Genomic DNA, 26542 nt, shown 5'->3' with positions numbered 1-26542 from the left:
CCAACCTTTTCCAGTAGTGACCACCCCCTTCGAGCGAGTGGGAATAGACATTGTGGGGCCCCTGGACCCTCAAACCTCGCAAGGGCATCGCTTCATACTTGTCCTGATGGACCACGCCACCCGCTATCCTGAGGCCATCCCCCTCAGAACCATCACCGCTCCCGTGGTGGGGCGAGCCCTGATGGGGATCTTCTCCCGAGTAGGATTCCCCCGAGAGGTCGTGAGCGATCGGGGCACCCACTTTATATCGAAGTATATGCGGTCCCTGTGGCAACAGTGCGGGGTCACATATAAGTTCACCACCCCGTATCATCCCCAAGGGATTGGACTTGTGGAGCGGTTCAACCGGACTCTCAAGGGGATGATCCAGGGCCTAGAAGAGCCACTACGACGCAAATGGGATGTCCTGCTGCCCTGCCTCCTGTTTGCCTATCGGGAGGTACCCCAGAAATCCCTGGGGTTCAGCCCCTTTGAACTCTTGTACGGACAACCTGTCCGAGGTCCGCTCAGCCTGGTCAAAGAAGGCTGGGAAACTACAGTCCAAGACGCACCACCGGACGTCTACCGGTACCTCCTGACCCTCCGAAACCAGACTCGGAAGTTCCGGGCCCTTGCGGAGGCCAACCTGGAGGCCAGTCAGGAGGACATGAAACGCTGGTATGACCAGAACTCCTCCTCCATCGAGTTCGAGCCGGGCCAGCGGGTCTGGGTCATGTCCCCGGTCGTACCATGTGCCCTCCAGGACAAATGGTCGGGGCCCTTCAAGGTGATCGAGCGCAAGAGCCCCGTCACTTACCTCGTGGACATGGAGTCTCCTCGGAACCCCCTCCGGGTTCTGCACGCCAACCGGCTCAAACCTCATTTCGCCCGCACAGAACTGAGCCTGCTGCTAGCTACCGACGATGGGACCGAAGACGACTCCGAGCCCTTGCCCGACCTCCTAAAGTGCACTGAGAAGGACGGCTCCGTCGAAGGGAACTCTCTCTCTCCCGACCTGACCCCCGCACAGCGCCGAGACTGCCAAGAACTGTTGGGACAATTCACAGATCTGTTCTCCCTCACCCCCGGGGTTACCCAATGGTGTGTCCACGATGTCGACACCGGGGACAATCAGCCAGTACGACACCGGGCCTACCGGGTCCCCGACCGAGTTCGGGCCTGCCTCCAGACGGAAGTTACCAAGATGCTGGCCCTGGGGGTGGTCGAACCCTCCGACAGTCCCTGGGCCAGCCCAGTTGTCCTGGTCCCCAAGGCCGCCGCACCTGGCACCCCGCCAGAACTCCGGTTTTGCGTCGACTACCGGGGACTGAATGCTGTTACAAGAACCGACGCCCATCCCATCCCCCGGGCCGATGAACTGATCGACCGCCTGGGGGTCGCCAAGTACCTCAGTACCTTCGACCTCACCGCCGGGTATTGGCAGATCGGCCTCACCCCTGGCGCCCAGGAGCGATCAGCCTTCTCCACACCTGACGGCCACTTCCAGTTCAAAGTGATGCCCTTCGGCATGAAAAACGCCCCGGCCACCTTCCAGAGACTAGTAAACAAAGTACTGGCGGGGCTAGAAGACTTCAGTGCCGCCTACCTAGACGACATTGCGGTCTACAGCCTCCACTGGGCCGAGCACCTGAAACACCTCTGGGAAGTCCTGACAGCCCTCCGCCGGGCCGGGCTAACTGTGAAGGCCAGCAAATGCCAGATAGGCCAAGGGTCCGTGACCTATCTGGGACACCAAGTGGGGAGCGGCCAAGTGGCTCCCCTCCAACCCAAGATCGACGCCATCGTAGCCTGGGAGCCCCCGGTCAACCAGACCGCCGTCCGAGCCTTCCTGGGGCTCACTGGGTACTATCGGCGTTTTATCAAGAACTATGGGAGCATTGTGGGGCCCCTCACGGAACTGACCTCGAAGAACCGGCCCCAGAAAGTGCAGTGGACACCCGCGTGTCAGGTGGCCTTCGAGACCTTGAAAGCAGCCATGTGTACCGCCCCTGTGCTCCAGGCCCCCGACTACAGCCGAGAGTTTGTGGTCCAGACCGAAGCCTCGGAACACGGCATCGGGGCGGTCCTGTCGCAAATGGCCCTCAAGAAACTCAGGCCCTACCTCTTCGGCACCCACTTCCGGGTGCAGACTGACCACCGGCCCTTAAGGTGGCTGATGCAAATGCGTGGCGAAAATCCGAAACTGTTGCGATGGTCCATCTCCCTCCAAGGCATAGATTTCACTGTGGAGCATCGCCCTGGCAGCGACCACGCCAACGCTGATGGCCGGTCCCGGTTTTTCCGCCTCGACGAGGAGAGCCCCCAGGAAGATGGGTGACTCTCCCCGCCTTCAGCTGGAGGGGACGTGTGTTGGACACGGCCTCGTGGCGTGGTCCGACCCCTTCCGCATGGAGGGCCCAGGACGACATCGGCCCTCCATTTACCTGCTATCGACCCCCCTGACACGCACATTCACGAACCATCGGCGAGAGCAGCCTCCCCGGCCACCTACAACCCCTCCCGGGTACCCCGGCGGAACCTGCTCGCCAACGCTGCCAGCCTGGCAACCTGACCAGGCCACCCTTTCCGGCCGGCTCCATCTCGGGGCCATCACGACCCGAACACGTGGCCGCAGCCATCCCGGGCCCCGGCCCCAGCAAAGCCCCGACATTGAGGCACCAAGATCCTCCTAGGTGGTAAAGTGGCCACTCGACAAGATCCCGGAGGAGGAGAGTTTCGATGGGCCTCCAGTCGCCCCCGGACGCCTGGTATCAATCGCCCTCCAGCCTCCCTGGGCGCTGGCTCCACCCCCCTGCTGGGTGTCTGGACACCTTCATCCCGGCCCCTCTGACCCCCAGGCGCGAGGGTCCGGACATCAAAGCCCTCCAGTCCTATATCTGGGCCAGCCCTGGATTAGGACGGCAGTTGTATCTGGAGTCGAAGCCCTGCTGACCTCGTAGCGGCTGATCCTGATCCGAACTCTTGCACCTGGAACCTTCGAGGCCCTGCTGACGCTGTCGCGGCCTGACCAAACTGAACCACCTTCGAGGCCCTGCTGACGCTGTCGCGGCCTGACCAAGCTGAACTACCTTTGAGGCCCTGCTGACGCTGTCGCGGCCTGACCAAGCGGAACTACCTTCGAGGCCCTGCTGACGCTGTCGCGGCCTGACCAAGCTGAACTATCTTCGAGGCCCTGCTGACGCTGTCGCGGCCTGACCAAGCTGAACCACCTTCGAGGCCCTGCTGACGCTGTCGCGGCCTGACCCCTTGAACTATCCACGCACCAGTGGGTGCCAAGACTGTCCCGCTACCCCCTTTCCCCGAGACCACGACTTTACGGATCCCTCGATCCTTGCCCGCTATCCTGCCAAGACCTTGCTTTGATTACTTATATAAAGATTCTTGTGAATATCCTTCCTGTGTGACGTCTATCTGTAAGTAGTGTGATTGCTCTGCTGTTACGATTGTAGGAGAGAAGCCTCGCCAAGGAGGCCTCCCTACGGCGCTCGGCCTGTTCCAAAAAGAGAGGTGGGTCTCGGGGCGAACAGTCAGACACCTTCTGTCTCCCCTGGGGTCGCCTTTCCAACAGGCTTTGAATCTGGGTTACTGGCATGTATGGGTTTAGGAAGTGTGCTGCTGTAGGATCGTACATTTGAAACGCAAACCTTTCAGAAGCATGTTTCTTACCTTTCAGAAGCATGGAGCATAATGGCAGGCAGAGAGGGTGATGCAAGTGTTGGGCACTGGCCTGACAGGTTGTTGGCAGTGCATGCACCCCCCACCCCCCTGTGGCAACCCGGGCTGAAACAGCCCCCCCACCCAGTACTTCACAGGTCTTTAAAAGACGACTCCCTTGTTAATGACGCTTTGTTGGTTTTTCACCCCTTCGAGAGTCCCTGCATCGCCACTCTTTGCTGGAAGAATTAGCACTTTACACAATACCAAGCCCTGTCAGCTGAAACCACAGAGGAATCGGGTTTTTGCTTGTAGGAATCGGGAAGCGGGAGACTAGCCTTCAAATCGGTAGTCTCACGCCTGAATCGGGAGGGTTGGCATGTCTGCATCACTCCTATCCTGTCTTCTCTCCCATGGCTTCCCATCGAGGCTAGAGCTATCTACAAAACAGCGTGCATCCCCCACAAAGCTTTGCACTCTTCCTCCCCTCACTAGCTGGCGAATAAACTCAAACTGTCTGGAGGCTCAAGACCTTCTCGGAATGCGGAAAAGTTCCTTCTTGAACCCCCCTCCTTCAAAAGAGAAAAATTGTTGGCACAATCGTTCTCAGGTAATGCGGTGAGAACCTGGAACTCGCTTCCTCCTTCGCTCCGTGCCATCACCTCCATCTAGATCTTCAAAGCGGACCTCAAATCTCTTTTATTCTAAAGACACTTTCAGAACTAATTCCCTCCTTCTCAGACCCCGCCTGGAAGTTCTTTAGTCATTGTAAATTTGTCACATATGTTTATATTTTTGCTTGTACATCCTGTGCTTGCTGCGTTTGAAATTGTGTCCCTGTTGCCTGCGTTGTTTTGATTCTATGGCCTGCTATTGTGCGCCAGGAAGTTCTTTAGTCATTGTAAAATTTGTCATATTTATTCTTACTTTTGCTTGTACAGTCTGTTCATGCTGTGCTTGAGATTGTGTGCCTTTTGCCTGTGTTGCCTCGACTCTATTGCATGCTATTTTTGTTTGTTCTATTCCTGCAACAGTTCTCTCATGTAACGTAACTGGTTCTATTGTACAGTGCTCTGACACCTTCGGGTAAAGTCCGCGCTTTATAAAAATGCATTAAATAAATAAGTAAAGTATGCTAGAAGGGTGGAGGAGAAGTGACGAGCAAAGAGCTATCATAAAAAAAATCGTAAAGCATCTTCCAGAAACCCCAGGTATGAAAAAATAAAGTATGAACTTGTCATAAATTCCGGGTAAAGGTAGTTATCTCAGCACACAGGTGGTAGTAGAACCCGTTTCTAACAATACTATGTGTACGTGGACTGCGCCTTTAAGAACCAGGGCTTGCTTTCTCCTTTAAGGCTGTCGAGGTGCACGCCGGGATAGTAAGATGGCGGCGCCTGTGGCCAGGCTGTTGGGATTGAACCGATACCAGGCACTGAGTTCACCCTGGAGGCAGCAGAGGCGGAGCTTGGGCTCTAGGTGAGAAATACATTTAAGAGCTACGTAATAAAGACCAAGCAGTACCTCTCGCTGCTTGATTGCTCATAGAACGATGCTGGGGAAGGCTCACACAGCTGGCAGTCTAGCATCAATGCCAGAGTATGGCTAGGGAAAGAGTTTGCTGAAAGGTTCCTACTGGAGAAACCTGGCTTTGGTGGATGGCTAAAGGAAAGCACTCTCAGGGCTGTGATGGAGTACGCCGCAGTGCTGGGATCCGAGGACGCTGGAGGAAACTGGAGCCCTGACGCCCTTTGGACAATAGCACTGCAAGGCATTGATCGAAATCTGTCACTGAGCTGTCAAGTTTTCATAGCCCGCATTTCCGAGTAGATCTTCCAGTTCAGGGTTTACCTTGTCATTCTGGGATTCGAAGTCCTGCCTTTTATATTGTGTTAATTGGGACTGCGAATCCCCAAAATGAAAAGCAAATACAAACTGGAATGCATTACCTACACACGCGTTGACCTGTGAAGCGTGTGAATTGTGACAGGAAAATTGCCCACGCTGTTGGAGTTTCAAAGGATAGTGGTGAAGGAAGAAGTTGTTGCTGCGGAGGCAAACACTGATTGTTAGGGTACACTGGTATTTACAACTGCTGAAGGGCAGTGTGCTATTTTGTCTTGTAGATATGACAAGTGATCTCGCTAGAATCTGTCAACATCCCCTACAAAGGTGTGTGTGTGTGTGTGTATATATATATATATATATATATATCTCCACATCCAGCGTTTCTTGTTTCAACTGCCAGATACCGACACGCAGATTCAGTTTTGAGTAAGTTTGTTTATTTATTTAACGTGCTATAACATGTTTCGATAGGATCCCCTTGCTCACACGAAACTACTGCGGGACCAGCTCATGCTGGTATGGGTTCTGCAGCTCCCTGCTATTGTTTTCCTGAAAGGAGTATACACTGCTTTGCTGGAATGAAGCATACATCGCAGCACCCTTTCAAAGGGCATTGCTGGTTGTTGGTTTTCACTGCTGCAGCCCAGTATCCCTGTCGGGGCACTGCTTCGAGGAAATGTGTACTGCTGGCATACCATTCCGCTGGTAGGGCACAGTTGAAGGAATCTCCTACTTCTGTGGTTCTGTAGTCCTGGCCTTCGACTGCTGGGTCTGATGGCCCAGTGGAATAACCGATCCACTGCATTTTCATCAAATCAGAGGGGGCATGAAATAGTGCCTGCCAGATAGGTGGCACCGAGGATCGATCTAATTGTTGATGAAATTAAAGGCTGTTAGGTGGGGGCTTGACTGCGAAGGCGCATGCCTTGTTAATTGACCTTGAAGCCTATTCTGACCAAGATTAATTTTGTGTGGGCAAGGATATGTTTGGAGACAATGTTTTGAGGGGAAAGGCAAAGAACAACAGAGGAGGGAGATGGGGGCGGGGGAAGGGCTATGATAACAAACACTCTTTATTGTTTGGCTTAAAAAAACATTTACAATTTAAAACATGACTGAATCGAACAATAAAAATGACAATAACAAAAGTTAACAAGCAATTACAATGCAATAGGTCTCGCAGCATTAAAGTTTGAGCTATTGGTATTGTATATTACAATGTGTTGCATTAATTTGTTATCAAACTCTGAATTGTTTTATAAAGATGATTTGCAAACTGTCAAATGTTGCTGAATAGTAAGCAACCTTGTGAATAATATTGTTTGCTAGTCATCCTTGCACACGAATCGAGGAAACACTTGCTAAACACTCAAGAACATAGAAAACACTAGAGAGACACAAGAAACTAAAAATCACAGCACACACAAGCTCTAAAACACTAGACATACAGGAAGCTAGAAAACACACAAAAGACTCACTAGAAGCCAGAAATTACTTGCAATTCAAAGAGTAAAAGGTCGAATTTATACGAAGTTACAGACTCATTTATGTATCAGTGTTGCGAGATATATTATTGATATGCAGAAATAGGAAGGCGAGAAGGCAGTAGTGTGACATGCCGGGACAAAGGTCACCACTGCAGACAAGAATGACCAGGCACCAGTGGTCAGAGCTGCATCACTGCACAGTCCAGTCCAGCGGTTGTGTAACACTGCCTGTACACCAAGACGAGCGCGGGAACATCTGGAGTGTGGGCAGCGAAGCTCCAAGTAAGGGGCAGCCCTGTTCCCAGATGTTCAGTCTTTGCACTCAGGCAGCGCCCCGGGGGGCGCACGTTAGTCCCTGCTGCCCCCCAGCGCCGCAGCCCGTGCAGAGACCCGCCCGCTGCCCCCGCCGCTCGGTCGCCATGGTTACCGCGGGAGCGTCCACGCTCCCTCCTCGGGGGGCTTCCGTCTGAAAAGACTCCCGCGGCGACATTTCAGCTCCGTTTCTCGCCACAACCCCCGCGACAGGGCAGACCAAACACTTCCACAGCGAGCGGTGCGTGCACTCACGTGCGGGGCGGGTATTACTGTGACACCGGTGACCCCCCTCTCACCCCACAGACAAAGACTACAAGTCTCATCCAGTGAGGGCGTTGGGAAGAGAGTCACAGGGGCAGACGGGAGCCTCACAGGCTACAACCCACCCAGGAGTGTCATGGAGGCCAACCTGTGAAAGCAGCACTGTGCACCGTGCCCCCCCTCCGCCCCCGTGGACCTCTGATGAGGCCCCCACCCACAAATCCACTCTACCCCTGTGCGCCACATATGTGCACCCCATACGTCTGTGCATCTCACTGCTAACCCTCGCACCCCTCCCCCACACACCACCCGCACCTCCGCTCGCGCCCTAGAAGTACCCCTACAGACTGGCAACATTTTACTGCAGCAGAAGCGCCCCTGGCACGAGGCGCTGTGCATGGAACAAAGGGGCGCGGGGCCGGCGCAGACCGAGACACGCATCATGTCTGTTTACATTGCACACATTGCAGGCGGCGGCGGCATTGGTCAGAGGATCTCGACTCCTGCCCAGGGCTGAAGCCAGGCACAGACTCTGGCGGGCAGCGTCTCAGTCATGTTCGGCGGCATCGGCTCCGCCCGGCCTGTCGATGCACTCATCGGGGGTTGCTTTCTAGGAGGTATCCCTTCCTCGAGAGTAGTCCGTGATTGGCACGCGGCTCAAGTCACAAAGACTTCTGCAGCAGATATTACTCTGTTACTTCACACACACACATGCAGTGTATCACCTCAGCATGCAAGTCATGGTTGGTTCAATCAAAGGAACCAAGACAACTGAGAGGGTGGAGTCCAGCCTACGTAGGAGAAGGTGGAGTCCAGCCTACGTAGGAGAGGGTGGAGTCCAGCCTACGTAGGAGAGGGTGGAGTCCAGCCTACGTAGGAGAGGGTGGAGATGGGGCCCGTCATGTGAGCCAGAAAAAGTGCCAGCATGGAAGGAACGCCGAGAGATGTCCCGGAGCTGGGCCTGGGCAGAGCATGAGAGAGACGAGCATCTTGCAGTTCAAAGGGTGATAAAAACGGAGGGAGAAGGAGTTAGCGAGTGAGAAGTGAGAGAGGGAATGCAGCTTGTATGCGCGTGTGTGTATGTGTGTGGGGGGTGGAATCTCTCTGTATGTATGTGGCCGCTTGTGTGTGTATGCGCATGCGTGTGTGCTTCCCAGGAGACAGCGCCTGGCCGCAGCGCTCGTTCGCGTGCGCGTGTCACTTTCAAAACGCCTCCAAGGCGATGCGTGCGGCCAGGACTGTCTCCTGGGAAGCACACATGCCGACAAAAGGGGCTCGGCGGAGACGCGCTTCGCGCGGCTAGCCGAGACCTAAAAACGGTGGATTTTAAATTACTAATAATTAGGGGAGCCATTATGGGCTAATAATGTTCTGCTCGGAGACATCGCTCTGGCTTTCTGATATTGTAGTCTCTAATTTGATTGCCGAGTCTAATAACTCGGCCGCCATGCTAAGATGAGGAGGGCTTGGATGTTGTTATGGCTTCCAGTAGTTTTGACGCTTTGTGGACTAATTTCGTAATCCCAATGTTTAGCTTGGCGTTGTCAGGGTTACGAGTGGCCATTATTGCTTGGCAGCAAGATCGAACTCCCAACATGAAACATTGGCCTTGCAGCAATGACCGTTTGGCCATAAGCAATAAAGGGCATGCACAGATGATGTGTTCCATTGTTTCAGAATGAGAGCCACACAACCTGCATTCAGTACTGCTACCTGGCCGGCGCCACCCACTTAAAATTGGAGATTACAGCCCAAGCGTGTTTCCTCTTTGACAGTATTGCCCTGTCCGAGTGAAAATGGAGAGGCGCACCACACTACCAAGGAAATTATGGAACAATTCCGTACATTTTACAGCACATTATACACTTCTGGCGGTGACCCGGATAGTCGGGAGCTGGATAAATATCTAGATGACGTCGCCTGTGCCTGGCTGTCAGACGCCCACAGGAAATATCTTAGTTTACCAATCGAAATAGAAGACGTAGAGACGGCTATCAAATCACTCCCGAATGGGAAGGCACCAGGGCCTGACGGGCTCACAGCGGAATTTTACAAGGCATTTGCAAAGATCCTTGCGCCCCACATACTAGAGATGTATGCAGAGGCTTATGAGACAGGCAAACTACCGCCGTCTTTGCGCCAGGCAATGATTATCACGTTACTAAAAAAGGACAAACCCCCGGATGACTGCGAATCATACCGCCCCCTGTCCCTCATTAATCTAGATGCGAAAATATTAGCGAAGATACTGGCTACGAGGCTGCAGCCATTGATGCCCCTTCTAGTGCTGCCGGATCAGTCCGGGTTCATCCCTGATCGTTCCACAGCAATGAACTTGCGAACCATTTTTTCGATGTTGCATTTCTTAAATCCGGACTTACAGGCCGTCGCGGTGTTACTTGACGCCGCGAAGGCGTTCAATTCAATAGAGTGGAGCTACATGATGCAGATATTGCATAAAATGGGTTTCCCCCCCATGTTTGTCACTTGGGTTAAACTGCTATACACTGAGCCTACTGCTAGAATGCGAATAGGTGGGGACACATCTGACCCATTGCGTATAGAGCGGGGCACACGTCAGGGGTGCCCGCTATCCCTGTTGCTGTTCGCCATTGTGCTAGAGCCGCTAGCGTGCAAGATCCGACAACTTCATAAAGCTGCGGCACTGACTTTTGGCAACAGACCGGTAGTAATTTCGCTTTACGCGGATGATATGGTTCTGTACGTCCGTGAACCGACCTCATACCTGTCTCCTCTCCTGCGCGAATACGTGAAGTTTAGTTTATACTCTGGACTTCACATAAACTGGAAGAAATCGGTGATAATTCCATTAACAGCGGCCACCAAGTCTCCGCCTGTGGAGTACCCATTATTATGGTCCGCTGAACCAGTGAAGTATCTGGGAGCGTGGATACACAGTGACCCGGCAGTGGTCATTGCAGAAAACTATGGGACCGCATATGCGGCCTTGGTTGCTCAAGTGGACAAATGGGTGTGCTTGCCATTATCCCTAGCGGACCGGATAGCTTTTATAAAAATGGTGATTTTGCCTAAATTTTTATACTTGTTTAGCAATGTCCCGATCTCCCTGACGATGCACTTTTTTAAAACTGTCCAAACACAACTATTAAGGCTTTTATGGGGCGTGAAACAACCAAGGATTAGCTGGCACACGCTCTCACTCCCATTCGATAGAGGGGGTTTTATTGCGCCTGATATGTATATGTATTATCTATGCTGTCAGGCCCAATACGCTTACTACTGGCTCAAACATCATGCATTCATGCCACACGTAGCGGTGGAACAAGTGGATGCTGATCCGGTACCACTGAAGGGCATTATTACACACTTCAATAGGCACACACCGAGAACGGAGATTAACATGATTGACGTAACCACGGCAGCGTGGCAGGCGATTGGGCCTAAAACTCAAAAGCTTCCTCTCTACGCCCCTATGCTGCCTATTGAGGGTCACGCTGCTCTATCAGTGGCGCAGGATAAGGGATCCATCAAGGCTCTTAGTGCAGTTGGGATAGTAAATTTGGGAGATCTATATGCGGAGGGGACGTACATATCTGGGGAGGAAATGTCGTATATCGTGAACCCGACGCTGTTGTTCAATTTCACTTGCTACAGGTTGAGACGGGCAGTGCGAGACCACTACACCACTTTTCCAGTAGAGCCTAACATTTCTCTGCCACTTCAGTTAGTAATCACGGCCCCACAAAAAAGAAAATGGTTACTAAATTGTACAAAGCGGTACAAGCGGACATGCCACGCACTGAGGATACTAGCTTGGCGAGATGTAACAAACTGTTAGACCCTCCACTGACGGAAGCAGACTGGGTGCCAATATGCTCGACTACTGGGCGTTTGACCCCTAATAGCAATTTAAGGATAATACACTTAAAGTTTCTGCATCAGACATACCACACCCCTCACAGACTTTGGCGGATAGGGTTACGCGATGAGGCAACGTGTAAAAGGTGTGGGTTGGGCCCTGCAGGTTTTCTGCACTTGGCTTGGGAGTGTAGACATGTACATTCATACTGGGAAGGCATTGTAGCCTGCATAGCGAAAATGACAGGAATTGTGCTGTCAAATACTCCGGAGCTGTGTCTATTGGGGCATGCTCCGCAACTGAAGGGTATAACGGGCAGACTAATACAAGTGGCCCTGCTGTTAGCGAAGAGACGTACCTTGTTCACCTGGGGCAGCAAACAATGCCCTAAAGTCGAGGCGTGGTTGAAGGATATGGTGTACTGTAGGGACCAATTAGAGACTTACGCAGAAGAATTACCTCCTAAGTCCAAACCAAGAGACATTTGGGGCCCCTTGCGCGAATACCTGCTAGTCTGCAGTGAAGGCGAATCTGAGAGTGGCTCACAAGTTAATGGGTGAGGGAAGGGAGCTCTGTAACGTCTGAAAGGGAGCTATTGTTGTGTTGCCTCCATCGACATGATTAGCGAGGTGGTGTAAAAAGTGGGAACACTTGTTAACTGTGCAGCACTGGTCGTGTCGGAAATGTTTTGCCCTTGTTCTTTGTGTTTCAGTTATTGTTTATTTTTGTTTTACTAAATATTTGCCTAGCAAATTGCAATGCAATCGCTACAAATTTGTTATCTGATGAATATCCACTGATGGTTCAAAATTGAAAATGTGAAAAAGAATCTACACCAATGATACCGCGCTAGCTCCTACTGACCTATTGAATACGGAACTCTCGCACTGAGCAAGAGATACTAGGATATGTGGCCTGCCTTTGACTTAGGAGGTTGGGTTATGCATGGAATATCGCTAAAAGTCTCATGTGGGGTTCACGAACAGTTAAATGTAACACGGCCGGCCCAGAGTGGTTGTAGGCGGCTTGCTGTGTAAAATCTAGCTGTGGACCTGACTGCTTGGTAAATTGCCTCCCATTGAACTCAAAAGCTGCCGGCCACTAGTTGGTTATATTTACAACAAGGGGTGGTGATGGACAGAGTCTCTGAATTAAGCAGAATACTCTCACCCAGTCAAGAGATCAGGGCTAAATCCAACTCCGTTTTTTAGCTTATTGCACCATCCCAGTTTCAGAACCTGGCTGTATGCAAATTAGTCTGTCCCTGGCCCAGTGCATCATGGGAACAGGGCAGACCAGACTACAAAAGCCAATTCTTACACTGGGAAGGAAACAAGCTTCCGGGGACCGGTTTCTGGCATTTCAGCGGTCTTCGGCCCGGCTTGCTTGAATCCTGATGGTGCAATGAGCAAGGGACTCACATCTGAGTATACCCTTCCACGCTTAGGGTGGACAAAAATATTTACAACAAGGGGTGGTGATGGACAGAGTCTCTGAATTAAGCAGAATATTCTCACCCGGTCAAGAGATCAGGGCTAAATCCAACTCCGTTTTTTAGCTCATTGCACCATCCCAGTTTCAGAACCTGGCTGTATGCAAATTAGTCTGTCCCTGGCCCAGTGCATCATGGGAACAGGGCAGACCAGACTACAAAAGCCAATTCTTACACTGGGAAGGAAACAAACTTCCGGGGACCGGTTTCTGGCATTTCAGCCGTCTTCGGCCCGGCTTGCTTGAATCCTGATGGTGCAATGAGCAAGGGACTCACATCTGAGTATTACCCTTCCACGCTTAGGGTGGACAAAAATATTTACAACAAGGGGTGGTGATGGACAGAGTCTCTGAATTAAGCAGAATACTTGTTTCCTTCCCAGTGTAAGAATTGGCTTTTGTAGTTTGGTTTGCCCTGTTCCCATCATGCACTGGGGCAGGAACAGACTAATTTGCATACAGCCAGGTTCTGAAACTGGGATGGTGCAATGAGCTAAAAAACGGTGTTGGATCTCACCCTGATCTTTTGACTGGGTGAGAGTATTCTGCTTAATTCAGAGACTCTGTCCCTCACCACCCCTTGTTGTAAATATTTTTGTCCACCCTAAGCGTGGAAGGGTATACTCAGACATGAGTCCCTTGCTCATTGCACCATCAGGATTCAAGCAAGCCGGGCCGAAGACGGCTGTAATGCCAGAAACCGGTCCCCGGAAGCTTGTTTCCTTCCCAGTGTAAGAATTGGCTTTTGTAGTTTGGTTTGCCCTGTTCCCATCATGCACTGGGGCAGGAACAGACTAATTTGCATACAGCCAGGTTCTGAAACTGGGATGGTGCAATGAGCTAAAAAACGGTGTTGGATCTAGCCCTGATCTTTTGACTGGGTGAGAGTATTCTGCTTAATTCAGAGACTCTGTCCCTCACCACCCCTTGTTGTAAATATTTTTGTCCACCCTAAGCGTGGAAGGGTATACTCAGACATGAGTCCCTTGCTCATTGCACCATCAGGATTCAAGCAAGCCGGGCCGAAGACGGCTGTAATGCCAGAAACCGGTCCCCGGAAGCTTGTTTCCTTCCCAGTGTAAGAATTGGCTTTTGTAGTTTGGTTTGCCCTGTTCCCATCATGCACTGGGGCAGGAACAGACTAATTTGCATACAGCCAGGTTCTGAAACTGGGATGGTGCAATGAGCTAAAAAACGGTGTTGGATCTCGCCCTGATCTTTTGACTGTGTGAGAGTATTCTGCTTAATTCAGAGACTCTGTCCCTCACCACCCCTTGTTGTAAATATTTTTGTCCACCCTAAGCGTGGAAGGGTATACTCAGACATGAGTCCCTTGCTCATTGCACCATCAGGATTCAAGCAAGCCGGGCCGGAGACGGCTGTAATGCTAGAAACCGTTCCCCGGAAGCTTGTTTCCTTCCCAGTGTAAGAATTGGCTTTTGTAGTTTGGTTTGCCCTGTTCCCATCATGCACTGGGGCAGGAACAGACTAATTTGCATACAGCCAGGTTCTGAAACTGGGATGGTGCAATGAGCTAAAAAACGGTGTTGGATCTCGCCCTGATCTTTTGACTGGGTGAGAGTATTCTGCTTAATTCAGAGACTCTGTCCCTCACCACCCCTTGTTGTAAATATTTTTGTCCACCCTAAGCGTGGAAGGGTATACTCAGACATGAGTCCCTTGCTCATTGCACCATCAGGATTCAAGCAAGCCGGGCCGAAGACGGCTGTAATGCCAGAAACCGGTCCCCGGAAGCTTGTTTCCTTCCCAGTGTAAGAATTGGCTTTTGTAGTTTGGTTTGCCCTGTTCCCATCATGCACTGGGACAGGAACAGACTAATTTGCATACAGCCAGGTTCTGAAACTGGGATGGTGCAATGAGCTAAAAAACGGTGTTGGATCTAGCCCTGATCTTTTGACTGGGTGAGAGTATTCTGCTTAATTCAGAGACTCTGTCCCTCACCACCCCTTGTTGTAAATATTTTTGTCCACCCTAAGCGTGGAAGGGTATACTCAGACATGAGTCCCTTGCTCATTGCACCATCAGGATTCAAGCAAGCCGGGCCGAAGACGGCTGTAATGCCAGAAACCGGTCCCCGGAAGCTTGTTTCCTTCCCAGTGTAAGAATTGGCTTTTGTAGTTTGGTTTGCCCTGTTCCCATCATGCACTGGGACAGGAACAGACTAATTTGCATACAGCCAGGTTCTGAAACTGGGATGGTGCAATGAGCTAAAAAACGGTGTTGGATCTCGCCCTGATCTTTTGACTGTGTGAGAGTATTCTGCTTAATTCAGAGACTCTGTCCCTCACCACCCCTTGTTGTAAATATTTTTGTCCACCCTAAGCGTGGAAGGGTATACTCAGACATGAGTCCCTTGCTCATTGCACCATCAGGATTCAAGCAAGCCGGGCCGGAGACGGCTGTAATGCTAGAAACCGTTCCCCGGAAGCTTGTTTCCTTCCCAGTGTAAGAATTGGCTTTTGTAGTTTGGTTTGCCCTGTTCCCATCATGCACTGGGGCAGGAACAGACTAATTTGCATACAGCCAGGTTCTGAAACTGGGATGGTGCAATGAGCTAAAAAACGGTGTTGGATCTCACCCTGATCTTTTGACTGGGTGAGAGTATTCTGCTTAATTCAGAGACTCTGTCCCTCACCACCCCTTGTTGTAAATATTTTTGTCCACCCTAAGCGTGGAAGGGTATACTCAGACATGAGTCCCTTGCTCATTGCACCATCAGGATTCAAGCAAGCCGGGCCGAAGACGGCTGTAATGCCAGAAACCGGTCCCCGGAAGCTTGTTTCCTTCCCAGTGTAAGAATTGGCTTTTGTAGTTTGGTTTGCCCTGTTCCCATCATGCACTGGGGCAGGAACAGACTAATTTGCATACAGCCAGGTTCTGAAACTGGGATGGTGCAATGAGCTAAAAAACGGTGTTGGATCTAGCCCTGATCTTTTGACTGGGTGAGAGTATTCTGCTTAATTCAGAGACTGTCCCTCACCACCCCTTGTTGTAAATATTTTTGTCCACCCTAAGCGTGGAAGGGTATACTCAGACATGAGTCCCTTGCTCATTGCACCATCAGGATTCAAGCAAGCCGGGCCGAAGACGGCTGTAATGCCAGAAACCGGTCCCCGGAAGCTTGTTTCCTTCCCAGTGTAAGAATTGGCTTTTGTAGTTTGGTTTGCCCTGTTCCCATCATGCACTGGGGCAGGAACAGACTAATTTGCATACAGCCAGGTTCTGAAACTGGGATGGTGCAATGAGCTAAAAAACGGTGTTGGATCTAGCCCATATCTTTTGACTGTGTGAGAGTATTCTGCTTAATTCAGAGACTCTGTCCCTCACCACCCCTTGTTGTAAATATTTTTGTCCACCCTAAGCGTGGAAGGGTATACTCAGACATGAGTCCCTTGCTCATTGCACCATCAGGATTCAAGCAAGCCGGGCCGGAGACGGCTGTAATGCTAGAAACCGTTCCCCGGAAGCTTGTTTCCTTCCCAGTGTAAGAATTGGCTTTTGTAGTTTGGTTTGCCCTGTTCCCATCATGCACTGGGGCAGGAACAGACTAATTTGCATACAGCCAGGTTCTGAAACTGGGATGGTGCAATGAGCTAAAAAACGGTGTTGGATCTCGCCCTGATCTTTTGACTGGGTGAGAGTATTCTGCTTAATTCAGAGACTCTGTCCCTCACCACCCCTTGTTGTAAATATTTTTGTCCACCCTAAGCGTGGAAGGGTATACTCAGACATGAGTCCCTTGCTCATTGCACCATCAGGATTCAAGCAAGCCGGGCCGAAGACGGCTGTAATGCCAGAAACCGGTCCCCGGAAGCTTGTTTCCTTCCCAGTGTAAGAATTGGCTTTTGTAGTTTGGTTTGCCCTGTTCCCATCATGCACTGGGGCAGGAACAGACTAATTTGCATACAGCCAGGTTCTGAAACTGGGATGGTGCAATGAGCTAAAAAACGGTGTTGGATCTAGCCCTGATCTTTTGACTGGGTGAGAGTATTCTGCTTATTTCAGAGACTCTGTCCCTCACCACCCCTTGTTGTAAATATTTTTGTCCACCCTAAGCGTGGAAGGGTATACTCAGACATGAGTCCCTTGCTCATTGCACCATCAGGATTCAAGCAAGCCGGGCCGAAGACGGCTGTAATGCCAGAAACCGGTCCCCGGAAGCTTGTTTCCTTCCCAGTGTAAGAATTGGCTTTTGTAGTTTGGTTTGCCCTGTTCCCATCATGCACTGGGGCAGGAACAGACTAATTTGCATACCGCCAGGTTCTGAAACTGGGATGGTGCAATGAGCTAAAAAACGGTGTTGGATCTCGCCCTGATCTTTTGACTGGGAGAGAGTATTCTGCTTAATTCAGAGACTCTGTCCCTCACCACCCCTTGCTGTAAATATTTTTGTCCACCCTAAGCGTGGAAGGGTATACTCAGACATGAGTCCCTTGCTCATTGCACCATCAGGATTCAAGCAAGCCGGGCCGAAGACGGCTGTAATGCCAGAAACCGGTCCCCGGAAGCTTGTTTCCTTCCCAGTGTAAGAATTGGCTTTTGTAGTTTGGTTTGCCCTGTTCCCATCATGCACTGGGACAGGAACAGACTAATTTGCATACAGCCAGGTTCTGAAACTGGGATGGTGCAATGAGCTAAAAAACGGTGTTGGATCTAGCCCTGATCTTTTGACTGTGTGAGAGTATTCTGCTTAATTCAGAGACTCTGTCCCTCACCACCCCTTGTTGTAAATATTTTTGTCCACCCTAAGCGTGGAAGGGTATACTCAGACATGAGTCCCTTGCTCATTGCACCATCAGGATTCAAGCAAGCCGGGCCGGAGACGGCTGTAATGCTAGAAACCGTTCCCCGGAAGCTTGTTTCCTTCCCAGTGTAAGAATTGGCTTTTGTAGTTTGGTTTGCCCTGTTCCCATCATGCACTGGGGCAGGAACAGACTAATTTGCATACAGCCAGGTTCTGAAACTGGGATGGTGCAATGAGCTAAAAAACGGTGTTGGATCTCGCCCTGATCTTTTGACTGTGTGAGAGTATTCTGCTTATTTCAGAGACTCTGTCCCTCACCACCCCTTGTTGTAAATATTTTTGTCCACCCTAAGCGTGGAAGGGTATACTCAGACATGAGTCCCTTGCTCATTGCACCATCAGGATTCAAGCAAGCCGGGCCGAAGACGGCTGTAATGCCAGAAACCGGTCCCCGGAAGCTTGTTTCCTTCCCAGTGTAAGAATTGGCTTTTGTAGTTTGGTTTGCCCTGTTCCCATCATGCACTGGGACAGGAACAGACTAATTTGCATACAGCCAGGTTCTGAAACTGGGATGGTGCAATGAGCTAAAAAACGGTGTTGGATCTAGCCCTGATCTTTTGACTGGGTGAGAGTATTCTGCTTAATTCAGAGACTCTGTCCCTCACCACCCCTTGTTGTAAATATTTTTGTCCACCCTAAGCGTGGAAGGGTATACTCAGACATGAGTCCCTTGCTCATTGCACCATCAGGATTCAAGCAAGCCGGGCCGAAGACGGCTGTAATGCCAGAAACCGGTCCCCGGAAGCTTGTTTCCTTCCCAGTGTAAGAATTGGCTTTTGTAGTTTGGTTTGCCCTGTTCCCATCATGCACTGGGGCAGGAACAGACTAATTTGCATACAGCCAGGTTCTGAAACTGGGATGGTGCAATGAGCTAAAAAACGGTGTTGGATCTAGCCCTGATCTTTTGACTGGGTGAGAGTATTCTGCTTAATTCAGAGACTCTGTCCCTCACCACCCCTTGTTGTAAATACACTAGTTGGTTGTAGGCGTTCAGCTGTGTTATATGCGAATATCAATAAAGGTGTTTAAAAAAAAAAGTGTGATGAATGAATGAATGATTACTCATTTATATAGCGCATGGTTACCCTGAGGCATCCCAGCGCTTAAGTGGTCCATTCATCTCAGCTGAATTAGCAGAACAGAAAGGTTTTCAATATTTTTCTGAACCTGAGGTGGTTCTCCTCCAAACGAATAGCATCTGGAAGATTGTTCCAAAGTTTTGCAGCCTGTAAAGAAAAACGCCTGCCCCGTACGGATTCTCCTGGTCCTAGGAATTACCAGTAAGTTCTTATTACTGGATCTTAGGGTCCTACATGTTTGATAGGGGCGAAACAGGGGTAGAAGGAGGTCCGGTCCAGAATTAGACGGGGCTTTATGTACAATAGTCATTGCCTTGAATTCAATCCATTGTTGTACAGGTAACCAGTGAAGTTGCCTCAGCGCTGATTTGGCAGAGGTTCTTCGTGGGATGTCCAGTAACATTCGGGCTGCACAATTTTGGATGGTCTGTAAGATCTTAAGTGTCCCCTTAGGGCCCCTAGATAGACTGCGTTGGAATAGTCCAGGCGTGATAAGATCAGTGATTGTACTAAAATCCTCCTGGCCTCAAACGGGAGTAGCCCTATAATTTTCCTAAGTGATCTCATTAGGGCATATCCAGTCCCTGCTACCTTCCGAGCTTGAACCTGGAAGTTAAGAGCTGGGTCCAGCCAAACTCCTAAGCTTTTAATTTGCTCTTTGGGGTGCGGGGGCTGCCCCAAAGAGTCCGGCCACCACTCATCCACAGAGGTAGAGGGTTTATGTCCCAGCATCATGACCTCTGTTTTAGCTCCATTTAGCTTCAAAAAGGACTCATTCATCCACTCGTGGACTCTGCTAAGACAGGAGGATAAGTTGTTCTGAGACGACTCCTGCCCGGACAGGGTGATGATAAGCTGAGTATCATCAGCATAGGTCACCAATTGCACTCCCCAGGGTAGCACCACCTCAGCCAATGGTCTCATATAGATATTAAATAGAGTAGGGCTGAGGGATGAACCCTGGGGCACACCGCATTGTAGATGTATTGGTGGAGATGCAGCTTCGGCCTCAAACACAGAAAAGGTCCGGTTGGACAGGAAGGACTGAAGCCACCTCGGTGCGGTCTCAGTGATACCTGCGTTACTCAGTCTCTGAATAAGAATCGTATGATTGACAGTATCAAAGGCCGCACTGAGGTCTAATAGTAGTATGGCCGCACACTTCCCTTCATCTAAGATCTTCCTTGTTTCCTCAACTACTGCAATCAGGGCAGTTTCAGTGCCCTGTTTGCACCTAAATCCAGTCTGGGTGGGATGTAGTAGATCTCGTGGCAGCCGACTTACAGCATATGCTTTTTTCCTGCCCCGCATTATCGGAATTTTGGACTGGAATAGAAGGTATACTTAATCAAAAGCAGATCATTTTTTCTTCCCTTTCAAAAAAGATGGTCCAGCTAGATATGCAGGAATTAAATAGCCCACACAAAGATTTAAACACTATTCTATTTGCATGCGCAAGATTGATTATTGCAAGGGCTTGGATTTCTTTGAAACCTTCACATTTTATGGAATGGTGGATGCTTGTCAATGAAGTCTATACCATGGAATTAGCACTTGCCAAAGTAAGGGGACCCCGGTCAATGAGGAAATGGGATAGAACTTGGGGAATGTTTATATAATTTCGAGCATAGACCCTCCTTTGTATTCAACTGGTGCTAAGGTTAAAGCACTGTTAAGACTATAAATTGCAATGTGCCTATTATATATTTTCTTTTTAACATGAACTTTTCGTTATGATTCACACCTCCTGTATTGATAACCTATATTGAATTGTTTGATGGTATGTTTAAACTGAATGACTTTTGTTTTACTGTCTATTTTTCTTGTGTTGTCAATAAAAAGGTTAATAATTTCTTTTTAAAAAAGTACATTGACCTGTCGGTCTAGTACCATTTTTATAATTTTGCAAGGCCCAATAATGATCACACTGCCATTCTTTACTCTCTTTCAGAAATCGTGCAGGCAATCTTGTTTTGGAGGCTGTTGGTGTCTTCGAAGCCCCAAAATCTCAAGGCCAGTATGATGCGGGTCAGGTGAGTGGATTAGAAGAATACATATTTAATCAGCATGGTTTTGATATCGTCATTTAACCTCACCATGTATATCTCTACCTTAAATTAGTATACATTTATGTGAAAATATTTATTTTCTTCTACATAAAACTATATTTGAATACTAGGTCACTGCTGAGGAAGGGGTTAAGAAAACATTTGTCCAGTGACAAGCATTAAACTTGCCTTCGCATTTGTATTTAATGTTTACGCTCCCTGAAACACACACCAAGTTGGTAAGAGTCAAAGTAGGATTTTTCCCAGAAATGCATGTTTCTGTTCCTGGAGCCGCTTTTTGCAGAAATCCATGTTCCCACTCAATTCAGGGTAAATAAAGCCTCTCTTCCTGAAAAATAAAGATGAACTGTAGCAGGGGAATTGCAGCACAAGGGAAAAAGCTATGATGGATGGAGCAGAGCCACAGTAACGTGCTTTGAGAATTGAAGCATAGTGACAAACATTTTCTATTTGTAGCCTATTACTAATTATTCTGTTTCCAGATAATTTTGGGCTGCTTCTGCCTTTACGTCATTGTAGTCTGATCTGCCTACATCTTTTCTGGCTCCTGAAAAACAAGGCACATGTATGCGATGGATAAGAGCAATGCACAGTCCCTCCTGAGGTCCCTCCCTATACATCAGTAGCTGAAATTACTTTTATTGTTTTAGGTTTAAAAAGCTAAACGCAAGTAATTGGACAATAAAAAGGATACACAGTCTTATACTGTAGAGCCTTTTCTCATGGTTCTATTGCAGTGTCTGTTGGTAGTTACTGGGTAGTTCTCTGTTGGAAGCTGCTTTTTAGGTTTCACGCCTGCTGTGCAGTGTGCAGCATTGCTCGTGCAGTGCGAGACCTCTTGTACGGGCTTTAGAAAGCTACCCACACACTCTCGTGCGTGTGGGTTTACTTTCCATGTCTCCCATTGGTTTTCGCGTGCTTTTGTGATTTAAAACTGCACGCGATTGGGCAAAGGTGGGCGCATGTCCCTCCTTTGCTCCGCCCATTCCCACCGGTGAACAGCACACGCAGCAGCGCACGTTTGCCACACTCCCCCCCCCCCCCCCTCCCCCCCCCTCCTCTGTGGTGCGCTCTCACGACTGGCTATTATTCCTCTTTAAATCCGGGCCCGGACTTTGACCGAGGACGTGCGGCGGCCGCAGTGTGCCTAGAAAACCTTGTTAACGACAGGCCCTTGCACGGCTGATTAATTGTAGCACATTTTATGGCGTCCTTCCTTCCTCTTCTGGCGGTCTGACATCACGGAGCAGGTTTGCGCGATATTTGTGTGCACAGATCGGCGTCCCTGTCTACGTTCAGTCAGCTGTGGTCCACGTACAAAAACACACAATCTGCGGACAGGCTTAAATATGCACAAAGAACCTGCAACAAACTTGTTTAAGCAGTTGAAGTTCGGACAAACGTACAGTTAAATTTTCAGTATTTTTAAATATTGGCAGCCCGTGTAATAAAAGTTTCTGAATTTAAAAGTAACTCAGAGTGGGCTCCAGTTGTACATGAAAAGATTGCAGCGCTGTCTGCACTGCTCGCAAGCTTGTGCTCCTGGGCATGAATGGTCGTGCCCTCAGTACATAAAATGTGTAAATGAAGACGGGTCCTAGGCGCATCTCGGATTACACGCCTTGTGCGGCTCCTTCCTACCGGCCCGGGGAGCTGCTCTGCCGCTCTCTGGCTCCCTCACTGTCTCCACGCCTGATTTAGACATCACCGACTCAGGCTCAATTACCAGTCCAGGACCCGGGCAGCATGCTACCTGGCTCCCTTCTCTCCCGTTAAGGGAACCCCGCTTTTATTGTAACATCGGCACTACTTGAATCTCATTTTCACAACTATATTTTGTTTCTGGTGGGCCGATTTATTACAATCTGCCATCGCCCAAATCCATCTAGGAAAGAAAGCTATTCCGTTTAAGAAGAAACCGCCCCAGGAAGCGGCAAAGAAGAGCGGCTAGGCTGTCAGCGCGCCCCTGCACACATCTCCCCGGGGAGTTCGGGCCTGTCACTTCACAGGCCCTACACTGTCCCATCCCCACGGCGCCCCCATTCTTGCCCATGCCCCTTCCAGCAGAACATGCAGGAGCCCCCGTCTCCCCACGAACACGAAGGGACATGACGCCTCCAACATTGCAATGTTCCTTCAAACAACCAAAACAAATGTCTCTGCTGGCAGATTTTATCGCCCCAAGAAAGGCACTATTTTCCTCCAAAAATAAAGATATCATACCAAAAAAGGAGAAGTAAAAGAAATATCCTCAAACCACCCATACACTCCAAACTAGATCCTTCCTCGCTCATTTTTCAGGTTCGGTCAGCTGTAACCTTAGCTGGGCGGGCACAGGTTTGAACGTGCAGTTTATCGCTTGTTTTACTCAGTAGACAGAATATATTTATGTTTAAAACATTAAGACCTAAACTTTTTATGCGGGTGTACCTGTATTGAGATGAGATATACCTAGAAGATTGTAAGCACCTGGGGAAATATTGTCAAGACGCTAACTTCTCTGGTGTCATTTGCAGAAATTCTCTTTACAGGATTTCTTTTCTTGCACCACTTTTTGGTGTAGGTGTGGTTTGAATATATTCCTTGAGCCATTTTTTTTCCAGCGCCAGTTTTCTAGGCGAAGACTAGTTTTAGGCAAAAATGTTCCCTGTGGATATTTAGACTAGGCACTCTGTTTTTCTGCCCCCTTTTTGGGTGTAGGGTTCTTTGTGGATGGTGAGTTTAATGCACCTGCTTTAGTGAGGTGTGAAGCAAGGCGTGATTACTGTTACCATGCTGTGCTTTCCTATGCCTGCTCTGGGGGGTATTGTGGTTACTGTATATTTCTAGCGATACAAAAGGGGATGATGGACGGAGAGTTTGAACAAATCAAACACTCACCCCCAGTCAACTGATCTGGGTTTAATCCATCACCATTCTTTAGTTCACTCAGCCACCCCAGTTCAGACATGGCCATATGCAAATCAGTCTGACCCTGTGCCTTATGGGAACAGTCCAGCCCGAACTGCCAAGCCATGTCTTCCCTGGACCGGAAACAAGCATCCTGGGACCAGTTTCGGATTCATAATAATGAGTGTTTGATTTATACAAACGCTCCGTCCATCATCCCCTTTTGTATCGCTTTGTTCGCCCTAAGTGTGGCAGGGTATGCTCAGACGTGAGTCCCTTGTTCACTTGGCCACTGGAGTCAAGATAGCCTGGCTGATGAGGATTATGAATCCGAAACCGGTCCCAGGATGCTTGTTTCCGGTCCAGGGAAGACATGGCTTGGCAGTTCGGGCTGGACTGTTCCCATAAGGCACAGGGTCAGACTGATTTGCATATAGCCATGTCTGAACTGGGGTGGCTGAGTGAACTAAAGAATGGTGATGGATTAAACCCAGATCAGTTGACTGGGGGTGAGTGTTTGATTTATACAAACGCTCCGTCCATCATCCCCTTTTGTATCGCTTTACTGTATATTTCTCCCAGATATTGAGTTACGGTGATGGAACTATGCCTACAGGTGTGGCTTTTTCAGGACTCCCAGTAGGGGTAGTAGGGTTGAGGCTAGTTTGATGCACTCTGCCCTTACCCCCACTTGTATTAGGAGGCTAATTTAACTTGAGAGTATTTTCCATACACAGCGACCTTGTCCGCTCTCGTTCTTTGGGCATACTGTGGTTTGCAGAGACACACCTCGCACTGTGCCCTCTTCTGTACTTCTTTTTCATAGATTACTGTGGTTTGAGGTGTTTCATACCTATACTGTTTTCCTGTGTTTGTTTTAGGGCTGTATGTAGTTTAGGGATGCTTTCTCTCTCAGGTCCTACATTCGCTTTAGGTGAAACAGTGGTTTTAGGATATTTTCCACCCCACTGGCTTTCTCCGTAACTCTTTTTTGCGGTTGTGCGTGGTTTGTGGTTATTTACCTTGCAGGCTGCCCTTTCTAGGCCTGTTTTTTATTTTTGTGAAGGGGCTGGGGAGGAGGGTTTTAACACACGTACCATTTATTGGGTGTTACTGTTTGTGCATATTTTATTTACACAGTGCTTTCTCCTGCACACCTTTGGGTTGTAAGTCTGTTTTGGGGACATTTCTATGTTATACCCCTTTCCTGGGTGTCTCAGTGAGTTCTTTTTCCACAGATACCCACTTCGCCTCTGATTGTGTAGTGTGTGTGGGGGGCGGTATTTCCTACTTATGCCTGTATCTTTCTGGGGGTGGGGCCTCAGTGTGGGTTGGGGATATTCTGTTTCTCTATATGATCTTGCCTGTACCCGGTCTAGAAGAATAATGAGGTTGGGGGATATTTCCGCCCCACATATATTGTCCTTCTATGAATCTCTTGCAAAGTCACCTGCCTACTTGTGGGTGTTTTTTTGGGGGGGGTGATGGTTGGGGGATATTATCCCTGTATATTACTTTGCCTAGCCAACAACTGTTTGGGTGAGGGGGATTAGACTGGTAGACATTTCCCATGCGTGTTCCTTTCATACACCTGTGAGTGAAGGGGTGTAGTTTGCTTGCACGAGGTACCTCTTTTTTTTTGGGGGGGGGGGGGCGGGTTGGCAGTAGAAAACCATGCTGAAGTATGGCTTGATGCACATATGGAAAATAGACTCTTCCCCCCCCCCCACACACACACACTCCCCAATAGCTGGAGTGCAGTGAGCCCTTCAAACCGCTGGACCCCGGTGCCACTGCACCCGCTGCATCTTTATTAACTCCGCCCCGTGTGGGGTATGGGGGACATTTCCCTTGTCTGCTCCCCTTCCTGCATCTCGGTTAATCGATGCGTGTAGTTAAGGTACATTTCTCTAACATGCCCCTCTGCCTGCAGGTGTTTTGGGGTTCGTGCGGTTTGGGGAGGTTTTCCCCGCTCGCTGTTTTCCTGGCTCTCAGCCGCACTCAGAGGACACAGATCGCCGGGCTTAGAGGCCGGAGAATGACCGGCTCATCTGTCTGTAAAACAACACTACAGCTTTTAAAAGAAATGGGGGTAATACGCTGTTGACTCCTCGCTTAAAGTATATTCTTGTTCTAACTCATGTTCTTATGTCAGTGAGCTGAAAAAAAGCTGAAAAAAAGAGCGAGAGATATGACTTTCCTTGAATGATCTGTTTAACATAAGCTAGAGGAAACAAGCATTTGCAATGCAATAGGTCTCACATTATTAAAGTTTGAGCTATTGGCATTGCTAAATAATGCAACACCAATAGCTCAAACTTTAATAATGCGAGACCTATTGCATTGCAAATGCTTGTTTCTGATGGAGGCAGGTAAAGGAACAGCCACAAGAGGGGGGAAGGGGTCCGGGTCAGCAAAGACAAAGGAGAGAGTGTCAGGTACTAGGTGAACGACGACAGGAGTGAGAGTGTTTGGATATGGGACAAGTAGCAATAGGAGGGAGGAGGGCGAGGGGACAGGTCAAGCGGACAGGTCAAGCGCTGACAGGGGAGAAGTGTGGTGTATGGAAGCAAGAAAAGATAGGGAAATGAGGGGTTGATCCACAGCTGACCTTCAGGATATCTACAGGAGATATGCTCAAATGCAATGAATCTAAATGGGAATCATATGCAAAGTCGGGATACATTCAGGGCCACTGGAATTATGAGATTCTGCAGCCACAGCTTTTTGCCACATTTGCCACACAATCCATTATCTGCTACATAATCTGCAGATTTTAACAA

At 49.4% G+C, this 26542-nt stretch overlaps 1 protein-coding gene across 1 annotated transcript in view; it reads left to right on the top strand.

Annotated features, from left to right (window-relative positions):
• Nucleotides 1-5015: 5015 nt before the first annotated feature.
• LOC144768600 (polymerase delta-interacting protein 2-like) overlaps nucleotides 5016-26542 on the top strand; it is a 148695-nt gene continuing 127168 nt past the window's right edge. The window contains exons 1-2 of the mRNA XM_078652397.1: nucleotides 5016-5133; nucleotides 20753-20834. Of these exons, the coding sequence (XP_078508523.1) occupies nucleotides 5042-5133; nucleotides 20753-20834 (174 nt within the window). The 5' untranslated portion in view covers nucleotides 5016-5041. The remainder of the gene's footprint in view (nucleotides 5134-20752; nucleotides 20835-26542) is intronic.

The sequence above is a fragment of the Lissotriton helveticus genome, chromosome 7 (genome assembly GCF_964261635.1).
Source record: "Lissotriton helveticus chromosome 7, aLisHel1.1, whole genome shotgun sequence".
NCBI classification, from domain to species: domain Eukaryota; kingdom Metazoa; phylum Chordata; class Amphibia; order Caudata; family Salamandridae; genus Lissotriton; species Lissotriton helveticus.
The sequence above is the reverse complement of the archived record's forward strand: the minus strand, read 5'-3'. Positions and strand labels throughout refer to the sequence as shown.